Genomic DNA, 18955 nt, shown 5'->3' with positions numbered 1-18955 from the left:
TCATAGGGCTCCAGTTTTGTGGCTGGGGACCCTGACACTGAAATGGGACAGCTATCCTACTAAGGTCACCCAGCAGATGGATGGCAGGTTCAGAGGGAGCCCAGCTGTGTGGGAGGCCAAAGCCCAGGGTTCCTTAAATTCCCTTTCAAGGAGCCTGTGTGTGACAGGGAACAGGGAATGATACCTGCCCAGTTCGGAGCTCTTGGACAACTTGACTCAGGGCTCCTCGGTCAGAGTCCTAGGACTCCCTGTCCACTCTCTCCCTTCTTTTTCCTTCCAAGCCAAGGCTCGGGCCTTGGCTTCAGAGCAGGGAGCATGTTGGGGAAGGCTGGTGCTCTCCAATGAGTCAAGTCGAAACTGAAATATACCCATTTCACAGATGAAGCAGTTGAGGCCATCTGGCCTCACAGCACGGCAGGACAGGGATAGTTTTTCCATCCCTGACTTCTGTCTTCTTGTTGGCACCCACAGCAGGGAGCTGGACTACAGCAAGACGAGGACACCTCAGGACAGCGTGCCGGGGCCTAACATGGAGGAGGCAGGGGGGCCCCCAGCCCGGACTGAAACCCGAGTGGTCAGTGCCACCTTGACCTGGTGGCAGCGGTCCCCTGCCCCAGAAGAGAGCAGACATCGTTTCCACAAGGTGTCTCTGGTGTCCGGGGCCAGCAGGAACGCGCCCCAGGAGGAGCTGTTGGCATATAACCACCATCGGGAAGAAGTGAACGGCTTTGCTACCCGGGAGGAGGAAAGCTCAAGTGAGCCGGGCCCACGGGAAGCAGTCGGCTCCAGAAACTTCCAGAGCCATGGGCCCATCTTTTCCAGGAAGTACATACCGCCCCCCAAGGAGAAAAGGCCAAGTGGGCGGCCGCAGGAGGCTGCGGACCATAGTGACAGCAGCCCCCCGACTTCCAGGTCTGAGTCCTCAAGCTTGGGGACCACAGCTAGGAATGTGGAACTCTTGGTGCCCCTGCCTGGGCCCCGGGAGCCCAGTCCCCACCCCACGGGCGGCCTCTCCAATGGGAGCTCCCGGAACCTACGGGTGATGCGCACGGTGCGGGCCACCACGGTGGTGGGAGGCTCCGTGGACCGCCGGGTGAGCAGCACTGTGACCGTGGGGCCCTCGCTGTCTGCCGAGACTCTGCAGAGGGGCCGCCATGTGGCCCGCGCTTTCCGCACAGTGGTGGTAAATCCCACGCCAGAGGGTGGCCCTAGCCGCAGCCAGGCCCTGGAGCTGCTCAATACCCTGATGCCTGCCAGCCGCCTCCCCAGACCTACAGCTGCCGCACCCAGGAGCCCAGGCCTGGGTGGCACAGGGAGGACAGGCAGCCCAGCAACTGCACCCTCTCCACACAACCAGGACGTGCCGATAGTCCAACTGGGACCAGAGCAGGGCAGAGCCCCGGATGCCGAGGCCCGTGAGTGTCCCACGGTGCTGGGAACCTCCAGGCCGACTCAGCTCCCTGTGCAAGCTTCTGGCCACATCCCAGTTCCCTCCTCTCCCAGGCTTCAAACCCAAAGCCCCTCTGTGAGCCTGGTTCACTCTCCAGAGCAGCCTGTGGTGCCCACTCAGCCTGGGGTCCAGCCCTCTCCCCATGCTTTGCCACCTATGAACACAGAAGTGTCCACCGATGCCCCTGTGGCCACTGTCCCACCCACAGTGAGGAGTGAGGTCATCATTATCCCTGGAAAACATCTTGCCTCGTCCTTGGCAGGAAGCAAGGCTGTGCCCAGTCCAGCATGTCCTTCTCCATCTTCCCCAGTTGTCCCGGACGCCCCAGAGGTCCCCAGCCCCTCCCTCCCTCGGGGGTCCCAGGACGCCCCAGAGGTCCCCAGCCCCTCCCTCCCTCGGGGGTCCCAGGATGCTCCAGAGGTCCCCAGCCCCTCTCTCCCTCGGGAGTCCCAGGACGCCCCAGAGGTCCCCAGCCCCTCCCTCCCTCGGGGGTCCCAGGATGCTCCAGAGGTCCCCAGCCCCTCCCTCCCTCCGGAGTCCCAGGACACCCCAGAGGTCCCCAGCCCCTCCCTCCCTCGGGGATCCCAGGATGCCCCAGAGGTCCCCAGCCCCTCCCTCCCTCGGGGGTCCCAGGATGCTCCAGAGGTCCCCAGCCCCTCCCTCCCTCGGGGGTCCCAGGATGCTCCAGAGGTCCCCAGCCCCTCCCTCCCTCGGGGATCCCAGGATGCCCCAGAGGTCCCCAGCCCCTCCCTCCCTCGGGGATCCCAGGATGCCCCAGAGGTCCCCAGCCCCTCCCTCCCTCCGGAGTCCCAGGACGCCACAGAGGTCCCCAGCCCCTCCCTCCCTCCGGAGTCCCAGGACGCCACAGAGGTCCCCAGCCTCACCCTCCCTCTGGAGCAACAGGTGGCTCAGGGTTCTGGGACTCCTGCTGACCCAGTCCCCAGCCAGAAAGAGATGCTACAGGATGTTTCTGCCACCTCATCCCCCAAACCCAGCAAGACGGCCGGGGGTCCCAGCGGGCAGGAGGAGAGTGTGCAGGATGTTGCAGACAGCCCTGCCTCCTCCCTCACCAAGGTAGAGACTGAAGTGGACCCAGCTGTCCCTGCTGCTCCTTGTCCCCAGCAGGATAAGGCTGGCCCGGGCTCTGAAGGGGGCCCCCTCCCATCTCCCACAGCAAAAGAGGTTGTCCAGGACTCCGGTGTTTCAGCGGCACCACTTCCCACCCACACAGAAGCTGTGCAAGACCCTGCTGCTCCCCTTGCCCCATCTTCCTCTGTGGACAAAGTGACCCCCAGCCCAGGTGACACCCCTGGTCCAGTGCCAGTGGAAGCAGAGGTCAGTGTGGAATCCCAGCCTGTCCCCGATTCTATCGACGGCAAGCCACCGCTGGAGCCGTCGAGGGAGGAGGAGGAGTTGGCCTTGGCCGCAGACCTGGAGATTTTCCTGGACACCTTGCGGAGCATGGAGCCCCCCGAGATCCTCCGCACCCACCGGCTGCCCCGAGCCCCCCGCGCCTCCTACCTAGCCATGTATGCCACGCTCCCTGCCATCGAAGAGGACCAGCCTGGGCCTTGGGTGCTGACCCCCAGTCCACAGCAGGTGCCGGTGCTGGAGGAGAAGGACCAGCAAGAGGAAGCGAAAGAGGAGGAGGAGGAGCCAGAGAACCCCTACCTGAGTGATGACGAGAAGCTGCAACTCAAACAGGAAAAAGCCAAGCCCGGACCTTCATGGGACCTGCGACCCTCCAGGCCCAGCCAGGGCTCCTGTTCGCCTCTGGAGATGATGAAAAAGCATGTAGCAGGTGCCAAGGGCCCCCAGCCTGAGCTGGGGCCGGAAGCTCAGGCCAGCAGCAGGCGTACCTCCCGGCTTGGCGGCAGCCTTCTCTTTGGCAATCTGATGCCCGCTGCCAAGGAGACCACGACCCCAGAACCGCTAGGCACCAAACTATCCGCTCTGCCACCCCATGGGGCACCAGGGGTCAGGAAGGTGCCGGGACAGTTACCTCTGCTCTGCAGTGAAAGTCTGTCGGCAGAGAAGACCTCACCTACCCAGGACCCGGAGGGGTGGGTGAGTAATGCCTCCGATGGGCAACTAGGCAGGCAGTAGGGGCTCCATGGGCTTGGGGTTGGGAGGTGAGAGGGAATCAAGGGTCTCTAGAGGCAGGAGGACGTGGTCTTAAGTCTGGTTTGGTTGCTCTCTCTGTCCATGTAGTCAGAAGTATGAAGTATGGGTGCCAGTGGGCACCCCAGAAGCTACAGATGGGGCTGCTGGGCACCCAGTTCCTTGGCAGTAAAGGCCAGCAGGGAGGGCCAGGATTTCTGGAATAGCAGATTGCAGGGGGACTGTAAGGAGGCGACCCCCATAAGGCTTCTGTGGTTCCTTTGTTCTAGAGTCCAGCGCTGAAGACCCAGGGCAAGCTGAACACTAGGCCTGGGAAGGTAGGGGCATGGGGTAAGTGGGCAGGGGTGGTGGTGGAGGGCCTGGGGATGGGCTCTGAAGCCTCCGGTGGCTGTGCCTTCTCAGGTGATTCTCTTCTCCGAGCCCAGCTGCCAAGGTGACAGCAGGGAGGTTTGGGAAGACATTGCTGACGCTTCCGGCTGGGCCCCTGTGGCCTCCATCAGGGTGATTCGAGGCTGGTGAGTGAGGAGCGCCCAGTGGGGGCCCTGGCTGTGCAGAGGGCAGCAGGGTGCAGCTGGACCAGCCTGGCAGTGACCATACCAGCTCACTGGAGACCCCAGATACAGCCAACCCCTGTGACTCTGGGGTCTCTGTGCCTGCAGCTGGGTGCTATACGAAGAGCCGGAGTTCCGGGGTCGAAAGCTGGTCCTACCTGAAGGTGACATGGAGCTCAGGGTGCCGGAGCCAGCATGGAGCACCCATAGCATTGGCTCCCTAAGGAGGGTAGTCCAGGTAAGTGGGCTGGAGTGAGTGGCTGGGGGTCGCCCTGGCCCCCCTTGAACCCCAACCCTGAGAGTGAACATGCCCTCCGAGATAGAGAGAGATGACAGGAGGCAGACCCCAGAGACACGGGCACTTCAGGCATTTGGTGCCAGATGCTCAGGAATGTCTATTGCACGCCAGGCACTGTGCCAGGTGCTGGGTGGGCGGGCCCTGCAGGATGTACAGTCAGCTCGAGTAAGGGCTGGTTTGAAGCAGAAAGTCATATAACCAGATTGGGGATTTACAAGCATCCCGCTGGCTGCCGGAAGGAGAAAGGGCCTGGGAACAAGGGAGGGACAGGACTGGCAGCCCAGGGGCACGTCTGAGGGAGGGGCCTGTGGTGTGAAAAGTCAACATTGTCATTTCCTATTTGTAAAGTCAGAGTACTCTGTTCACAGGACACATTCCTAAGCTATGAAAATTAAATGCAGCAAAGCTAGCCGGGCACTAGGGTGATCCCAAAGAAAGGGCTAGGTGACACTGAAGGTGTTTTTGCTTGTTTGGGAACATTTTGCTTGGTTTATCTATTTATCTGAAAGGTGTTGAAAGAGATCAGACAAAACTTTTATTTGCTGGTTCGCTTTCCAAATGCCTACCACAGCTGGGACTGGCTGAAGCCAGGAGCTAGAAACTCCATCTTCATCTCCCACACAAGTGGCAGGAACCCCACTACCTGAGCCAGCAACATGCCTCCCAGGGTCCTCAGTGGCAGGAAGCTGGAGTCAGCCAGAGACGGGAGTCGAACCTGGGCCCACTGACGTGCGATGTGGATGTCTTAGCTGCTAGCTCATGCGTTCTGTTTCCATGAAAGCACAGCTAACTGAGCCCAGAGCAGTTGCAGGTGTGAGTTGCCGAGCCTTCCCTAGGACAAGAGCCCAGGCGAGGGATCAGTGTACTCAAATTCAGAGACATGCTTGAGCAATTTAGTATGAGCTTTTCCCAGTAAATTCAACTGCATGTGGGAGGTGATGAGATACAAGAGCAAAACAAAGGCTTTGAAGTCGGCTGGTCCTGGGTTCATTGGACTCCGTGCCCATGGGGTACCTCCTGTGTGCCAGGCAGATGGGAGGGCTGGGTTGCAGCAGTGAACATATTTACCCAGCTCTGTTCTTGGCCCTGGGCAGGTTGCTGATCCTCCCCCGGGCTGAGCCTCCCTTGCCTGTGAATGGACTTGGAAAACGAAATGAGAAAGGATAGGACATGACCTTGACGCAGTGCCTTCTACTCAGTAACACTTCCTAAACATGTGATGAAGAAGTGAAAATGGCCCCAGAACCCCTAGAGGGCAGAGAGGATCTGCTGATTGGACAGAGGGTCAACCTAAATGGAGGGTCAATGCGGGACCTCGGGCAGCAAGTGTCCACCTTGCCCAGTCCTCCAACAGTCTAGAAGGCGTGCTACCAAAAGGCAGGGAACGGCCTGCCGCTGCCTGGCAGGTTCTCTTGGGAACTGTGGCCTCAGGTCTCCTCGGCCCAGCAAGGGACCAGCAAGCACTGCAGTTTCGGGCTTGCCTGGCTGAGCTAGTAGGGAGCACTCTAGTCACCCCTTGGTTTATGGGGAGACAATCACAAATGTTTTCCAGACGCCCCTGGCCAGACTGACACGGGGAGCAGGCAAGGGGCTGATATAGATTTCTGTCCCCTCCTTCCACAGGATTACCGCACCCCAGAGATCAACCTCTTCTCTGAGGAGGGCTTCAAGGGGGAGCAAGTGAAGCTAACGGAGGCCCTGAAGGACCCCGAGGGCATGGAGCAGCCCCTGCAGGTGGCATCTGCTATTGTCTCCGCAGGACTGTGAGTGAGGCCATGCTGGATTCCCTTCATTTACCATTCACTGTGCTGGGAGCTGGGGACAGGTGGCAGGGCACACTGCCCACCTCCAAGTGGGCTCTGGATACGGTACCGATGGGGACAGGCAAGGAGAAGGCAAAGTCCCAGAGTTGGGGGATGGACGGAGATGTCATAGAAGACTCCTAGGTGTAGAGGCCACTGAGCCTGGCGGAGTGGGCCAAGAATCCACTCTAGGAGGGCCGCGTGTCTCCTATTGTATCCTGGTGCTCAAATATGGAGCCTGGCCCATCTGTGATACCGCTACATATTTGTTTCTTTAATGAATGGGGAGAAGAGTAAGAAACAGAATTGAGGCAGATACACTTTAAAAAATATGTTTATTCTTATTAGAAATGCAGATTTACAGAGAGAAGGCGAGAGAAAATGCTTCCATCTGCTGGTTTACTCCCCAAAGGGCCATATCCAAAGCCAGGAGCCAGGAGTTTCTTCTGGGTCTCCCACAGGAGTACAAGGTCCCAAGACTTTGAGCTGTCCTCCTCAACTTTCTCAGGCCACAAGCAGGGAACTGGATGGAAAGTGGAGCAGATGGGACATGAAGTGGTGCCCATATGGTATCCCAGCACCTGCAAGGCGAGGAGTTAGCCATTGAGCCATCACACTAGTCCACTTTAAAGGTCCAGTCTGGCCAGTGGAGAGGTGGGAGACCCCGATGGAAGGGGCCGAATCACAAGGTCTCCTTGTATGGTCAGACTGTAGTGTGAGCTCAACAGGGAATTACTGTGTTTTATGTATGTATCTGTGTAAGACAGAACCACGGAGCCAGAGGGAGAGCTTCCACTTGCTGGTTCACTCCGCAAATGCCTGATAGAGCCAGGGCTGCACCAGGCTGGAGAAGCACAATCGAGGTCTCCCATGTGGGTGGCAGGGACCCAAGTTCTTGAACCATCATCTGTGCCTCCCAGGATGTGCACCAGCAGGAAGCTGCGTGCTCAGGACTTGGATCAGCGTTCTGATTGTGGGCTACAAGTGTCCCAGGTGGCAGCTCAGCCTGCTGTCCCCTCTTCCCTCCCCCGACTACTGGGGTTTTTGAGTAGATATATGTATTGGAGGGCTCTTCTAGCTGCTGTGTAGAACAGAAAAAGGCCAGGCCAGAGGGACAGAGGTGCACATGAGATGGTTACTAAAAGAGATCCCCCCAGGACCCCAGGTTGGGGGTCTCCTCTCCAAATCTCCTCCTCCCCTCCAGTCCTTTCTTCCTGCCCTCCAAGCGCTGTCTCTTAGGGCCTGGGATACAGTGACCTCATTGCATTCCCCTAGGTGGCTGCTGTACCCCAAGCCTTTTTTTGAAGAGACCCCTTATGTCCTGGAGCCCGGCGAGTACCCCACTTTGGAGGCCTGGGGTGCATCTGACCCAGGCGTGGGCTCACTGAAGCCTGTACGACTGGTAAGAGCTGGGCACAGCCACGGGCCCGAGGGTGTGAGCTCTGCCTCTGGTACCCCGCAAAGGCCCAGGGGAAGGAGAGGAGGGAAGACTAGGGATGGGACTGGAGGAGAAGGAGGGGTGGGGTCGGGGGAGAGCACGTGAAGTCAGCTCTTGTGGAGTGTCAGCATGGAGAAAACCCCAGATCTGCCAGCAGCTGTCTCCTCTGCAGGGCTGCCCAAGCGTGGAGAGGCCGGAGGAGCCCAAGGTAAGGGAGGATGTGGGCTTCAGGGTCAAGGAGGGCGGGGAGGGGGGAGGCAAGGGTGAGAGTGGAGGGGTGGCTGTTCTGGTTGGGACTGAGAGACCAGAGAGAAGGCAGGTGGAGGCCAAAACCGGATGTGGGAGGCCAGAAGCTGGTGGGCTCAGTGGGAATCAGCACCTGTTGTCTGTGGACCGGGCTAGAGGTCAGAGACGGGTATCGGGTAAGGGATGGTGTGTGTGAACGAAACAAAACAAAACAAACAAAGAAGGGATGGCGTCTGGGCACTCAGAGCTCAGGAAGCTGAGCAGGACAGATAGTGGGCTGGCAGCGTGTGCCTGGCTCCTGATGAGGCCCACCACCTGACCCCAGTGCCCCCGCCAGCTGTGCCATATGAGGCCCACCACCTGACCCCAGTGCCCCCACCAGCTGTGCCATATGAGGCCCACCACCTGACCCCAGTCCCCCTGCCAGCTGTGCCATATGAGGCCCATCCACACGACCCCTCCCTCCTTCCCCCCAGGCCGTGGTGTACGAAGCCCCGGGATTTCACGGCCGGAGCTGGGAAGTGAGCAGAGACATCTACAACCTTCAGCAGCCAGAGGATGACCAAAGCCCCCAGCTGGCCTCTGTGGGATCCCTGCGCATCCTTGGGGGCTGGTGAGGGACTCGGAACGCCCCTTCTATCTCTTTGCCCCCACTGTCCCGTGCCCTAAGGGATGGGAAGACACCCCAAGCTGCCTGGGGAGGTCAGCTGTCTGACCCGTCCTGGGCTTCCTGCCACTGAGTGTTGTCTGTCCACCCTCCCTCTTCCCCCAGCTGGGTGGGCTACGAGAAGGAGGGCTTCAGGGGCCACCAGTATCTGCTGGAAGAGGGAGAGTACGCCGACTGGTCACACTGGGGAGGCTATGATGAGCAGCTGACCTCCCTGCGGGTCATTCGGACAGTAAGCAAGGGCGATTGAACCATCCCTCCGTCTCTGGCTGCTTCCCCTCTGGCAGCCTAACCCCCACCCCACCACGCTCAGCACAATGTCTGGACGGGAAAGGCGGCACCTCTTGGCAAGGTGTACCATTCTTCCCACGAAGCGCTCCCTGAGGCCTTGCCAGACCTCCACCCCTACCCTTCCCCAGTCCCCACCCCTGAATCCCTGGGGTGGGCTGCATCCTGACTGTGTGGGCACTCCTGGAGACACTTGACTGTCCCTGCGGGCCAGGACTTCGGGGATCCAGCCGTGGTGCTGTTTGAGGCCATGGATTTCCGGGGGCACGGTGTGGAGGTGAGCACCGCCTTGCCAGATGTAGAGCTAAAGCGACACGGCCCTCGCACGCAGGCCATCCACGTACTCAGCGGCGTGTGAGTGACCTGGGTCCGCGCAGCAGGGAGGGCCTGGGCCGGGAGGGACGGCTCCTGGAGGGGCTCCCATTGCCCCTGCCTGGCTGACTCGTGCCCCGCTCTGTGCAGGTGGGTGGCCTATGAGGCGGTGGGCTTCTCCGGGGAGCAGTACGTGCTGGAGAAGGGCGTGTATCGCAACTGCGACGACTGGGGCTCGGGCAACAGTGCCCTCGCCTCTCTCCAGCCGGTGCTGCAGGTGCGTGCAGGGGCTGGGCCTCCTGGAAGTAAAGCAACCTGGACACTATAGGACCCATGGAGGACCGAGGATAGGTCCCGGTCCCGTCCTTAAGTCTCTGAACTTTGGTCTCTCCCCTCAGGTGGGAGAGCACGACCTGCACTTTGTCTCCAAGGTAAGGAGGTGCTCCGCAGGGGCTGCCCTGCCTCCCACCCCACTGCCTCCCTTCGCCTTCATCCCCTCTGCTCTGTACCACCAGATCCAGCTCTTCTCCAGCCCTGGCTTTCTGGGCCACCACATCTCCTTTGAGGAGGACCAGACCTCTCTGCCTGCATCCTTCCAGCCCCAGTCCTGCCGTGTGCATGGCGGCAGGTGAGGATGCTCTGGGGGAGGGAGGGTGAGATGTGCACACCTACCTGGGGCTGGACTCAGCTTGAGACTTTATTTCAGACGATTTCCTGCCTTCGGCTTCCTGTTCTGTCTTGAGTCACTCAATTTGAAAGTAAACAAAATACACTTCTCATGGGAAATGGAAAAGGCAGATGGTATAAGATAACAATATTTCAAAAGAAAGTTCACAGAAAATATAACAAAAAAATTATGTTTTTATAGATTTATTTATGTGAAAGTCAGAGAGAGAGAGAGAAAGAGAGAGAGAGCTTGCATCTTCTGGTTCAGTCCCCAAGATGGCTGTAATGGCCCAGGCTTGTCTGGGCTGAAGGCAGGAATTTCATCCAAGTCTCATTTACGGGTGCAGGGGGCCCAAGCATTTGGACCAACTTCTACTGCTTTCCCATGCTGCCAGAAGTAAGCTGTCAGAAGTGGAACATCCAAGATCTGAACTGGCACACCAGGGATTACTTTTATCTGTAGTGCCACAGTGCTGGCCCCGAGATAAGTTTCTTTTGGTGGAAAAACTTTCACACTCAGCCAAGAGGCCAAGAAGCAGTGGTAGAAAAACTTTCAAACACACGAATAACTTTTTTTCTGTTGTCTATTTTATTTCCTTTTAGAAATATTTTGCATGCTTTCTTTTTCTTTCAAGATATGTTCATTTATTTGAAAGAGTGACAGAGGGGAAAAAGATAATAGTGAGAGCTATCTTCCACTCACTGGCTCACTCTTCAGATGGGTGTAAGGGCCAGTGGTAGACCAGGCCAAAACCAGGAGCCAGGAGCTTCATCAGGATCTCCCATGTGGCTGGCAGGGACCCAGGCAGTAGGACCCTCCTCCGGTGCCTTTCCAAGGTTATTAGCAGGGAGCCGGATCTGAAGCTGAGCAGCTGAGATGAGAACTAGTGCCCATATGTGATGCCGGCACCACACGCAGAGGCTCAGCGTGTTGCACCGTGGTGTCAGCTTCCATGAATACTTGTTTAAATAATACGTATTTCTTAAAGGCCTCTCATATTCAAAATCCAAATAGAATCCCAATTTTCTTTGAAGTATCTTCTGCTTTTTTTTTTAAACAAGTAATTTAAATCTCTGACCTAACAACTGTTCGTTGGAGAATATATTAGACTATATTAGACTCTAATAATATATTAGAGTCATTGCCATAGCTAACATAAGTCATGATACTTTGTTAAAATTACCATGCACCGACTCCCTGTTCCAATTTCTCCCACTATCTCAAAAATGCCTCTGTTGAATTCATTTTCTTGGAATCTGTGCATGTATTTAAAGTAATTTCGATATTTATTTGGAAGATAGAGATGTCCCACCTATTGATTCACTCACCCACATGTTGCCAAGACCTTACTGGGCCGGCCTGGAACCAGGAGCCCAGAGCCCCCTGCAGCTCTCCTCTGAGGGTGTCAGGAACCCAGCGATTTGAGTCATGTGCTACTTTCCCAGAATGCACATCAGCCGGGAGCTGGAATCGGGGTGGAGTCAGGCCTCGAACCCCGGGCACTCCAATGTGGGGTGCAAACCACACGCGTCATCCAGGTGCCTGGGCTTCTTCCGGACAACCTGGTTTTCTGCTAGTGCTCCTGGGGCAGCGGGTGGTGGTCCAAGTGCCTGGGTCCTCGCTACCCACGTGTTGTTCTGGCTTGGTTTAGATCCAGTCCAGGCTGTCACAGTCCTGGGTCACACCCAGGGGATGAAAGTTCTCTCTCTTTCTCCCCCTCATTCTCTATCACTCTCTCTGAAAACAAAGCAAAACCAACAGCAACAACAAAAACCCTTGTAAGTATGGGAAATAAATAAATAAAATAGAAGCCACTGTGTTGTATACTTGGAAAAGGTAAACTTTGTGGCACATACATTTTGTCATAAGTTGGCTAAATCCTCACTTTGCAACCACTGGAATCCCATCTGGGTACCAGTTAGTGCCCTGGCTGCTCCACTTCCCACCCAGCTACCTGCTTGTGGCCTAGGAAAGTGGAGGATGGACCAAACTTTTGGGACCCTACATTCTCATGGGAGACCCAGAAGAAGCTCCTGCCTCCTCCTGGCTTCGAATCAGTTTAGCATCAGCCATTGCGGCCATTTGGGCAGTGAACCAGTTGGACAAAAATATTTCTCTGTCTCCTTCTCTGTGAATATCTGGTTTTCCAATAAAAATAAATAAGTAATTAAAAAGAAAGCATACTATAAACCTTGTACTTCACTTCTATTAGACATCACTTTTTAAAAAAGATTTATTTTTATTTTTATTAAAAAGTGAGATATACAGAGAGGAAGATCTTATGTTCGATGATTCACTCCCCAAGTGGCCGTAACGGCTGGAAGTAAGGTGATCTGAAACCAGGAGCCTGGAGGGTCCCAAGGTTTTGGACCATCCTTGACGAAGGACCTTTTTTGTCCTTCCCAGGCCACAAGCAGGGAGCTGGATGGGAAGTAGGCTGCTGGGATTAGAACTGGCACCAATATGGGATCCTGGTGCATGCAAGATGAGGACTTAAGCTGCTAGGCCACTGTATCAGGCCCAGATATCACTTTCTTTAAAAAAAATCTATTTATTTGAATGTCAGAGTTAGAAAGAGAAAGAGAGAGAGAGAGAGAGAGAGAATTGCAATAGCTAAGGCAGGGTAGGAGCCTGGAGCTTCATTTGAGTCTCCCATATGGGTGCCTCAGGACTTAGTCCATCCTCAGCTGTTTTCCCACGGCATGAGCAGGGAGCTGAATAGGAAGTGGAGCAGCCAGGACTAGGACTGGCGTCCACATGGGATGCTAGTATAGGCAGCAGCTTAACCTGTGTGTGTTAAAACTCTGACCCCTAGAAACACTTCCTAGCCTGTAAGAGCTCTCCCTTGTCCTTTTATGTCCCTGCATCATGCTCTGCTTTTCCTCTATTTGCTCAGCCAAGCCCTCTACTGGAGGACGGTGAGCTGCTGTACTCCCTGGCTCTGGCCAGTGTGTGGTCAGGTCATGAGCTGTCATGCCCTGGGTTGCTGCATGCTTGCCATGGGCACTCCTGTCCAGCAACTCTCCCCCATCTCTCCCAGCTGGATCCTGTTTGACAAGAAGGACTTCCAGGGGGACCAGCATGTTCTTTCGGAGGGCGAGTTCCCCACCCTCACGGCCATGGGCTGTCTGAGCTCCACCGTGCTGGGCTCCCTCCGGAAGGTGCCCCTGGTGAGTATCCATGCCACCTGGGTGAGGCCCGCCCGTTGTGGGAGGGGATGAAGTAAGGCTGCTTCCCGCTGCCCAGTGGGCTGGAGGGCTGGATCCAGTCTTTCTCAGAATCAACCCAGGCACCTGTAACTCAGAGCCTTCAAAGCCAGCATGGCATTTACTAGTTACCAGTGAGGATCAGCCTGGCACTGGCCTCACCCTGCTTCGTCCCTGTCCCCAGCACTTCTCGGAGCCTTCCATCTTGCTCTACGGCCTGGAGTGCTTTGAGGGGAAGGAGATCGAGCTCAACAGGGAGGTGCGGAGCCTGCAGGCCGAGGGCTTCAACGACCATGTGCTGTCCGTGCGCATCCGGGGTGGCATGTGAGTGCCTTGTGGGGACGCGTATCTCGGGACTGGTGAGAAGGTGGGGGATGGTGATCCAGGGCGCCCAGTGCTCTCCTCCAAGCCTAGAAAGAGGGAGAGGTGCAGATGGAGAGGTCTACACAGCCTGTGAGGCCTCTCGGAACACCACTTTGCCCTGCAAGCTGCAAATCTGCTTCCCAGCCTCCCTCTCCCCATTGGGATGCCAACCGCTGGGCAGAGCGCACAGGTGGAAGCCATGCTGACCCTGGTGCCCTCTGCCATCTGTCTGTGTGTCTGTCATGTCCCTCTCTGCGTCTCTGGCACCTGCTGGATCCAGCTGGGTACTGTGTGAGCACAGCGACTTCCGGGGCCGCCAGTGGCTGGTGGGCAGCTGTGAGATCACCAACTGGCTGACCTACAGTGGCACGCAGAGGGTGGGCTCCCTATACCCCATCAAGCAGGTAGGTAGCCCATGCTGCTGGCGGGTCCAGGTGCGTCTGTCTGTGGTTTTGTGTGTTCCCGACGTTCAACATTCTGTACTTTTGTCGCTTTGTTTGCCACATAGTTGTTCCTCTTTTTCTTTTTAAAAGATGTATGTATTTATTTGAAAAGCAGAATGGCAGAGTGAGTGGAAGAGAGAGGAAGAAGCAGAGAGAAAGAAGTTTACTCCCCAGATGGTTACAACAGCCAGGGCTGAGCCAAGCTGAAGCCAGGAGCCAGGAGCTTCATCCAGGTCTCCTACAGGGGTGCAGGTACCCCAGCACTCTGGCCGCCTTTCACTGCCTTCCCAGGCACATTGGCAGGGAGCTGGATGGGAAGCAAAGCAGCGGGGACTTAAACTGGCACTCATAGAGGTTGCAGGGGTCGCAGGCTGTGGTTCAGCTCACTGTGCCACGGTGTCAGCCCCTTGCTGCTTATCTTGAACTGTTATCTATTTAATCTTTTTCTCCAAATCAATCCACTTGTTTTTAAGATTTATTTATTTTTATTGGGAAGGCAGATATACAGATAGGAGGAGAGACAGAGAGGAAGATATTCTGTCCCTTGATTCACTCCCCAAGCTGGAGCTGCGCTGATCTGCAACCAGGAGCCCGGAGCTTCTAGGTTTCCCACACAGGTGCAGGGCCCCAAGGTTATGGGCCGTCCTCAACTGCTTTCCCAGGCTACAAGCAGGGAGCTGGATGGGAAGTGGTACCACTTGGATTAGAATCTGTGCCCATATGGGATCCGGGAGTGTGCAAGGCAAGGACTTTAGCTACTAGGCCATCACACCAGGCCCGCCCCCCCAATCCATTTTTGTTTGCTTGGTTCTTGTCCTAGAAATCATATCCACAAAATCATGAGTATCCCAGGCATATTTGATTTTTAATTGACAGCAGAATGGATACATGGCCATTAGACTTCCAAAAATAGGGGTTTTCTGTTAGGATAGGAAATTATACCACGTCCCTCTTCTTGGCTTTGTGAAACCCTGTGCTTGCACATGCGTCCTCCATGTCTGAGCCTGCTGTGTGGACATGGCTGGCCTTGGACTTGTGTGTGGTGGAGCTGTGTTTGGGCTGTGTGTGTGTGTGTATGTGCGCATGACCTTCTGAGGACTTCCTTGTCCTTGTGATGTTGTGTGTGCACTGGAAGTGCTCTTGTGTGTGTGTGTGTGTGTGTGTGTGTGTGTGTGTGTGTGTGCGTGCGTGCTTACAAAGGCCTTTCTGAGGGCTTGCTCTCCTTACCAGGTCATGTGTGTGACTGTGTGAGTGTGTGTGAGTGTTCTGTACTTGCACCTGTTTGAGCCTGTGTCTGGGACACCCCTCGAGGGCTTGTGTGTTTGAGGGTATCTGCACAGACCTCTATTCCCAACATCTCACATCACGTTTCTTTGTTGAAAGAAATTGTGGAGATTGTCTCCAACCCTCCCATTTTACAGATGGGGAAACCAGGCCCAGAGAAATGGACCAGCATTTGGGCAAGTACCACGCCTGCATGAACCTCTGTTTCCTCATCTTTAAAATGAGGGGTGCCAGTTGCCCGGGACTGCAGGGAGAGCGAGGATATACCTGGGAACAATGCTTGGATGGCATACACTCAGCTTAGCCACGTTGCCACAGCTCCATCTGAGCCCCCAGCTGAGTCAGGGCTATTGAGAGCAGCCCGAGGGCCTGGCTGGGGCTGGGATTCTCTCTGTGTCTATCTGTCCGCATTCCTGCACATCTGCCCCTGGTGGCAGATGTCAGTGCCTGTGGGTTGGCGAGGACGTGTGAGTTTAGATGGTCACTCGTGTGTGTGTGTGTGTGAGTTGGCACCTTGCATGGGCTTCAGTGCCCTGGCTGTGTCTGTTGGCCAACCCTGTCCAGGGCCTGTGGCTGCTTTTGCACACAGAGCCGTGTGTGTGCATGTGTGCTGCACACATGTGTGGGCTGTGCATATATGTGCTGTGTGTGGAATACATGTGCATTGCTGTGCATGTATTCCTGTGCTACTATGCGTGCCGTACATATGTGCTGTGTGTTGTGCATATGTCTGTATTTGTTTTGTGTTGTATACATGCATGTTGCTTTGTTGTGTGCCGTGTATGAGTTGCTGTATGTGTCGTGTGTGCTGTGCGTGTGTTTTGTGTGCATTGTGGGCTGTCAATGTGTGCTATACATGTGTGCTGAGGTATGCTGTGTGTGTGGCCTCAGAACGCATAAGCAAAGAAGGGACGCCTGCGAGGCAGCCAAGGGTAGTTTGGGGTCAGGAAAGAGGGCACCAGAAGCTGGTGCTGGAGAACCCTGGGTGAGGGTAGAGGGAGTAGGGCCTTGCTGGGGATCCCTGACTCTCAGTGTCTCCCCACTCCCAGCGCCGGGCTTACTTCCGCCTGTGGAATGCGGCACTGGGAGGATTCCTGGCAGTGCCAGACCACGTGGAGGACATGAAGGCAGGCCGTGTGGTAGTTTCCGATTCCCGAGCTGGAGGCAGCTGCGTTTGGTACTATGAGGATGGGCTGCTCAAGAACCAGGTACTATGCTTGCTTCGGCAGCACATGTACTAAAACGAACCAGGTACTGATGTTGGGGCTGGGACCAGGAGCCCTGGGCCCTAGGTATGTGCAAGCCTGCTTTGATGAGGTCCACCCAATCAGAGGCAGAGACATGTACGCTGCCACCAGGGCCTTGGGCTGGGGAGCGTGTGGGATGTACCCCAGGGCAAGCCTGCCCTGCTCCCAGACACAGCCTACACAGCCAGGATCTACACGGATGCGTCAGAGGCACCTCTGCACTTGGCTGTAGACAAGGATAGATTCTCTTGGCGGACCTGGGCATCCTTGTCCACCAGCCTGTCTTCTAGGGTCTGGGAGGGCAGCAGCCAGAAGACAGAGCTGACCTCTGCTGTCCTCAGCTTAGTGGGACAGAGAGAGACAACTTGAGTGAGTGAAGGATCCTAGCAGCTCTGATGATGATAAGTGCAATGGAGGAGAGAGAAGGGCGATGAGAGAGGGGCTGCGTGCCAGGTGCTGCCTTATGCTCCCAAGCCAATGCCTTTCGTGACCCCCCAACCCTCCCCCTCTTTGCAGGTGGGAAAACTGGAGCACAGGAGGTTAAGTAGTTTGCTGAAGGTCCTGCAGCCTGTAAGGCTGTGGCAGCTCTTCTAATGCTAAAGCCTTTGGAAGTTAATCTGAGAGGCTTCCTGGAGGAGACCTCCTCTTTATGTCTTTTTACCTTGAATCCCACCTAACCCCCTAAAATCCAGCACTGGAAGTGTCACTTCCCTAGGAGACTCTGCCTTAAGGTGTCTGGGGTGGGTGGAGCCCCAGTGGGGAGGGACAAGACCTAATGACCTCCTGGGCCACAGGTGGCCCCTACTATGAGCCTGCAGGTGATCGGGACTCCCAGCCCAGGCTCCAAAGTGGTGCTGTGGTCAGAGAGCCGCATGCCACGGCAGACCTGGAGCATCAGTGATGGGGGCCACATCTGCAGCCAGATGTTTGAAGGACGAGTCCTGGATGTGAAAGGTAATGCAGGTGGGGGAGGGGGCTGAGGGCATGGTCCCCTCCTTGGTGCCCCCATCTCTCTGAGCATCTCTTTATCTGCCCCCACCCCACAGGTGGCCGGGGCTATGACCGGGACCATGTGGTGCTGTGGGAACCAACCAAGGAAAGGGCCTCCCAGATCTGGACGCTGCATGTTCTTTGAGCCTCCCTTCTCCCCTAGCCTGAGATGGGGGACGGGGGGAGGAGGGTGGGAAGGTTTGCTGGGATGAAATGTTTTTATAGAATTTTTGTTGGAAAATAAGCTATTTTGTAATATGCTGTCCAGTCTCCTTGTCTCCATGCATCTGGATGTTTGAGGGCCAGGCTGGTCCTATGATCACCGTCATGCACCTGCTTCTTTTCCTTCTGGGTTGAGGTGTGATGTAAGACCTCTCTCTGCCACCAGGAGGAGCCATGGGACCAGGTTGCTGGGGAGTGTACCACTTGGGAAGGATGCGTTTTTCTCATCACCTGCTCCAAGCCTGGTTTGTGCTGGGCTGTGGAGGCACAAAAAGGAACCAGGCCTGCTAGATCCCACCCTCAAGGGTTCCCACCACGAGGATAATCTTTAGCCGCTAGACCACGTCACCGGACCCAGCACGAGAGTAATCGAATCGATGACAGGGGACAGCTGTGATGCCGAGGGCCAGGCCAGGGTGGCCAAGAAAGAGAGCCAAGGGATCAGACAGTTCTGGAAGGGCACCCTAGTGTGACGGGGGTACAGCAGATGGACTGGGGAGAGGGGCAGAACGTGGCCACGGGACTCCTTCCCACTTACCCAACCCAGTCCTCAAGCTGAAAGGTTTGTCGTTTGAAGGAAGCTAGATCAGGGGTCTGGGCCTAAACCTGGTTGGGGGTGGGCAGGTCTACATCAAGCAGCAATCCCTGGGCCTCTGGCTAGGGTCCTCGAGGACAGGCCAGGGATAAGGCCCATGTGGGCAGCCGTGGGTTCTCTTCCCTCCCCCACACAGACACCCCCACTCCCAGGGCAGAGGGGTTAGGGCAGCTGCTGGTGCTTCCGGCCTTCCCTACGTGTTGAAAGGGAGGTAGGAAGCAACAAACCGCCTCTTCTTGACCCTCCTGGGGGCTGGAGGGTTAGGGCAGGCAGGGGGACCCCCAGAAACGGGAATGTGGGCATGCTTGGGCTGGGGGACTTCCCTGAGTCTTTCATTCTGAGGATACCTAGGATGTGGGGCTGTCTGGTTGTGGGGGTGCTGAGTTTGAAGGGGCAGGGAGGCGGCTCTGGGGCGCCATATCCACACACCCAAGGACAAGCTGAGCAAAAGCGACCTACAGGGGCCGTGAGGGTGGCAGGTTCGAGACCCTGGACTTTGCAAGGTGATTCTCAGGGGAGGAGCCCTCTGATGGGATTCTGTGAGGGTTGGGGCATCTTGGTGCCACCTTTGCTGCTGATGGGGGCATGGGAAGGCCCTGGGGTACTGCTTCCACTCTGGCTCTGGGGTCCAGCCCGAGGCAATGAAGGGACCACACGCAGATACACAACAAGCGCTTTATTGATCTCCCGTGCATGGTGCTCAGGTCCACACCCTGCGTGGGGGGTTCTCACACACAGGCTTCTCTGCAGGATGAGGGGGGGAGG

General features: G+C 56.4%; 1 protein-coding gene across 1 annotated transcript; it reads left to right on the top strand.

Moving 5' to 3' along the window:
- The first annotated feature begins 529 nt into the window (after positions 1-529).
- On the top strand, positions 530-17635 carry CRYBG2 (crystallin beta-gamma domain containing 2). Its single transcript, XM_040979621.1, is given in 20 exon segments — positions 530-1739; positions 2274-3517; positions 3841-3888; positions 3974-4086; positions 4231-4360; positions 6044-6183; positions 7498-7624; positions 7833-7868; positions 8383-8519; positions 8679-8805; positions 9076-9215; positions 9324-9450; positions 9572-9604; positions 9689-9801; positions 12881-13010; positions 13231-13370; positions 13690-13813; positions 16186-16344; positions 17178-17337; positions 17430-17635. Coding segments are annotated over 20 exon segments (4527 nt in total). The 3' UTR covers positions 17519-17635.
- The last annotated feature ends 1320 nt before the right edge of the window (positions 17636-18955 follow it).

The sequence above is a fragment of the Ochotona curzoniae genome, unplaced genomic scaffold, assembly GCF_017591425.1.
Source record: "Ochotona curzoniae isolate NIBS_2020 unplaced genomic scaffold, NIBS_Ocur_1.0 contig_3255, whole genome shotgun sequence".
In the NCBI taxonomy this organism is placed as follows: domain Eukaryota; kingdom Metazoa; phylum Chordata; class Mammalia; order Lagomorpha; family Ochotonidae; genus Ochotona; species Ochotona curzoniae.
The sequence above is the reverse complement of the archived record's forward strand: the minus strand, read 5'-3'. Positions and strand labels throughout refer to the sequence as shown.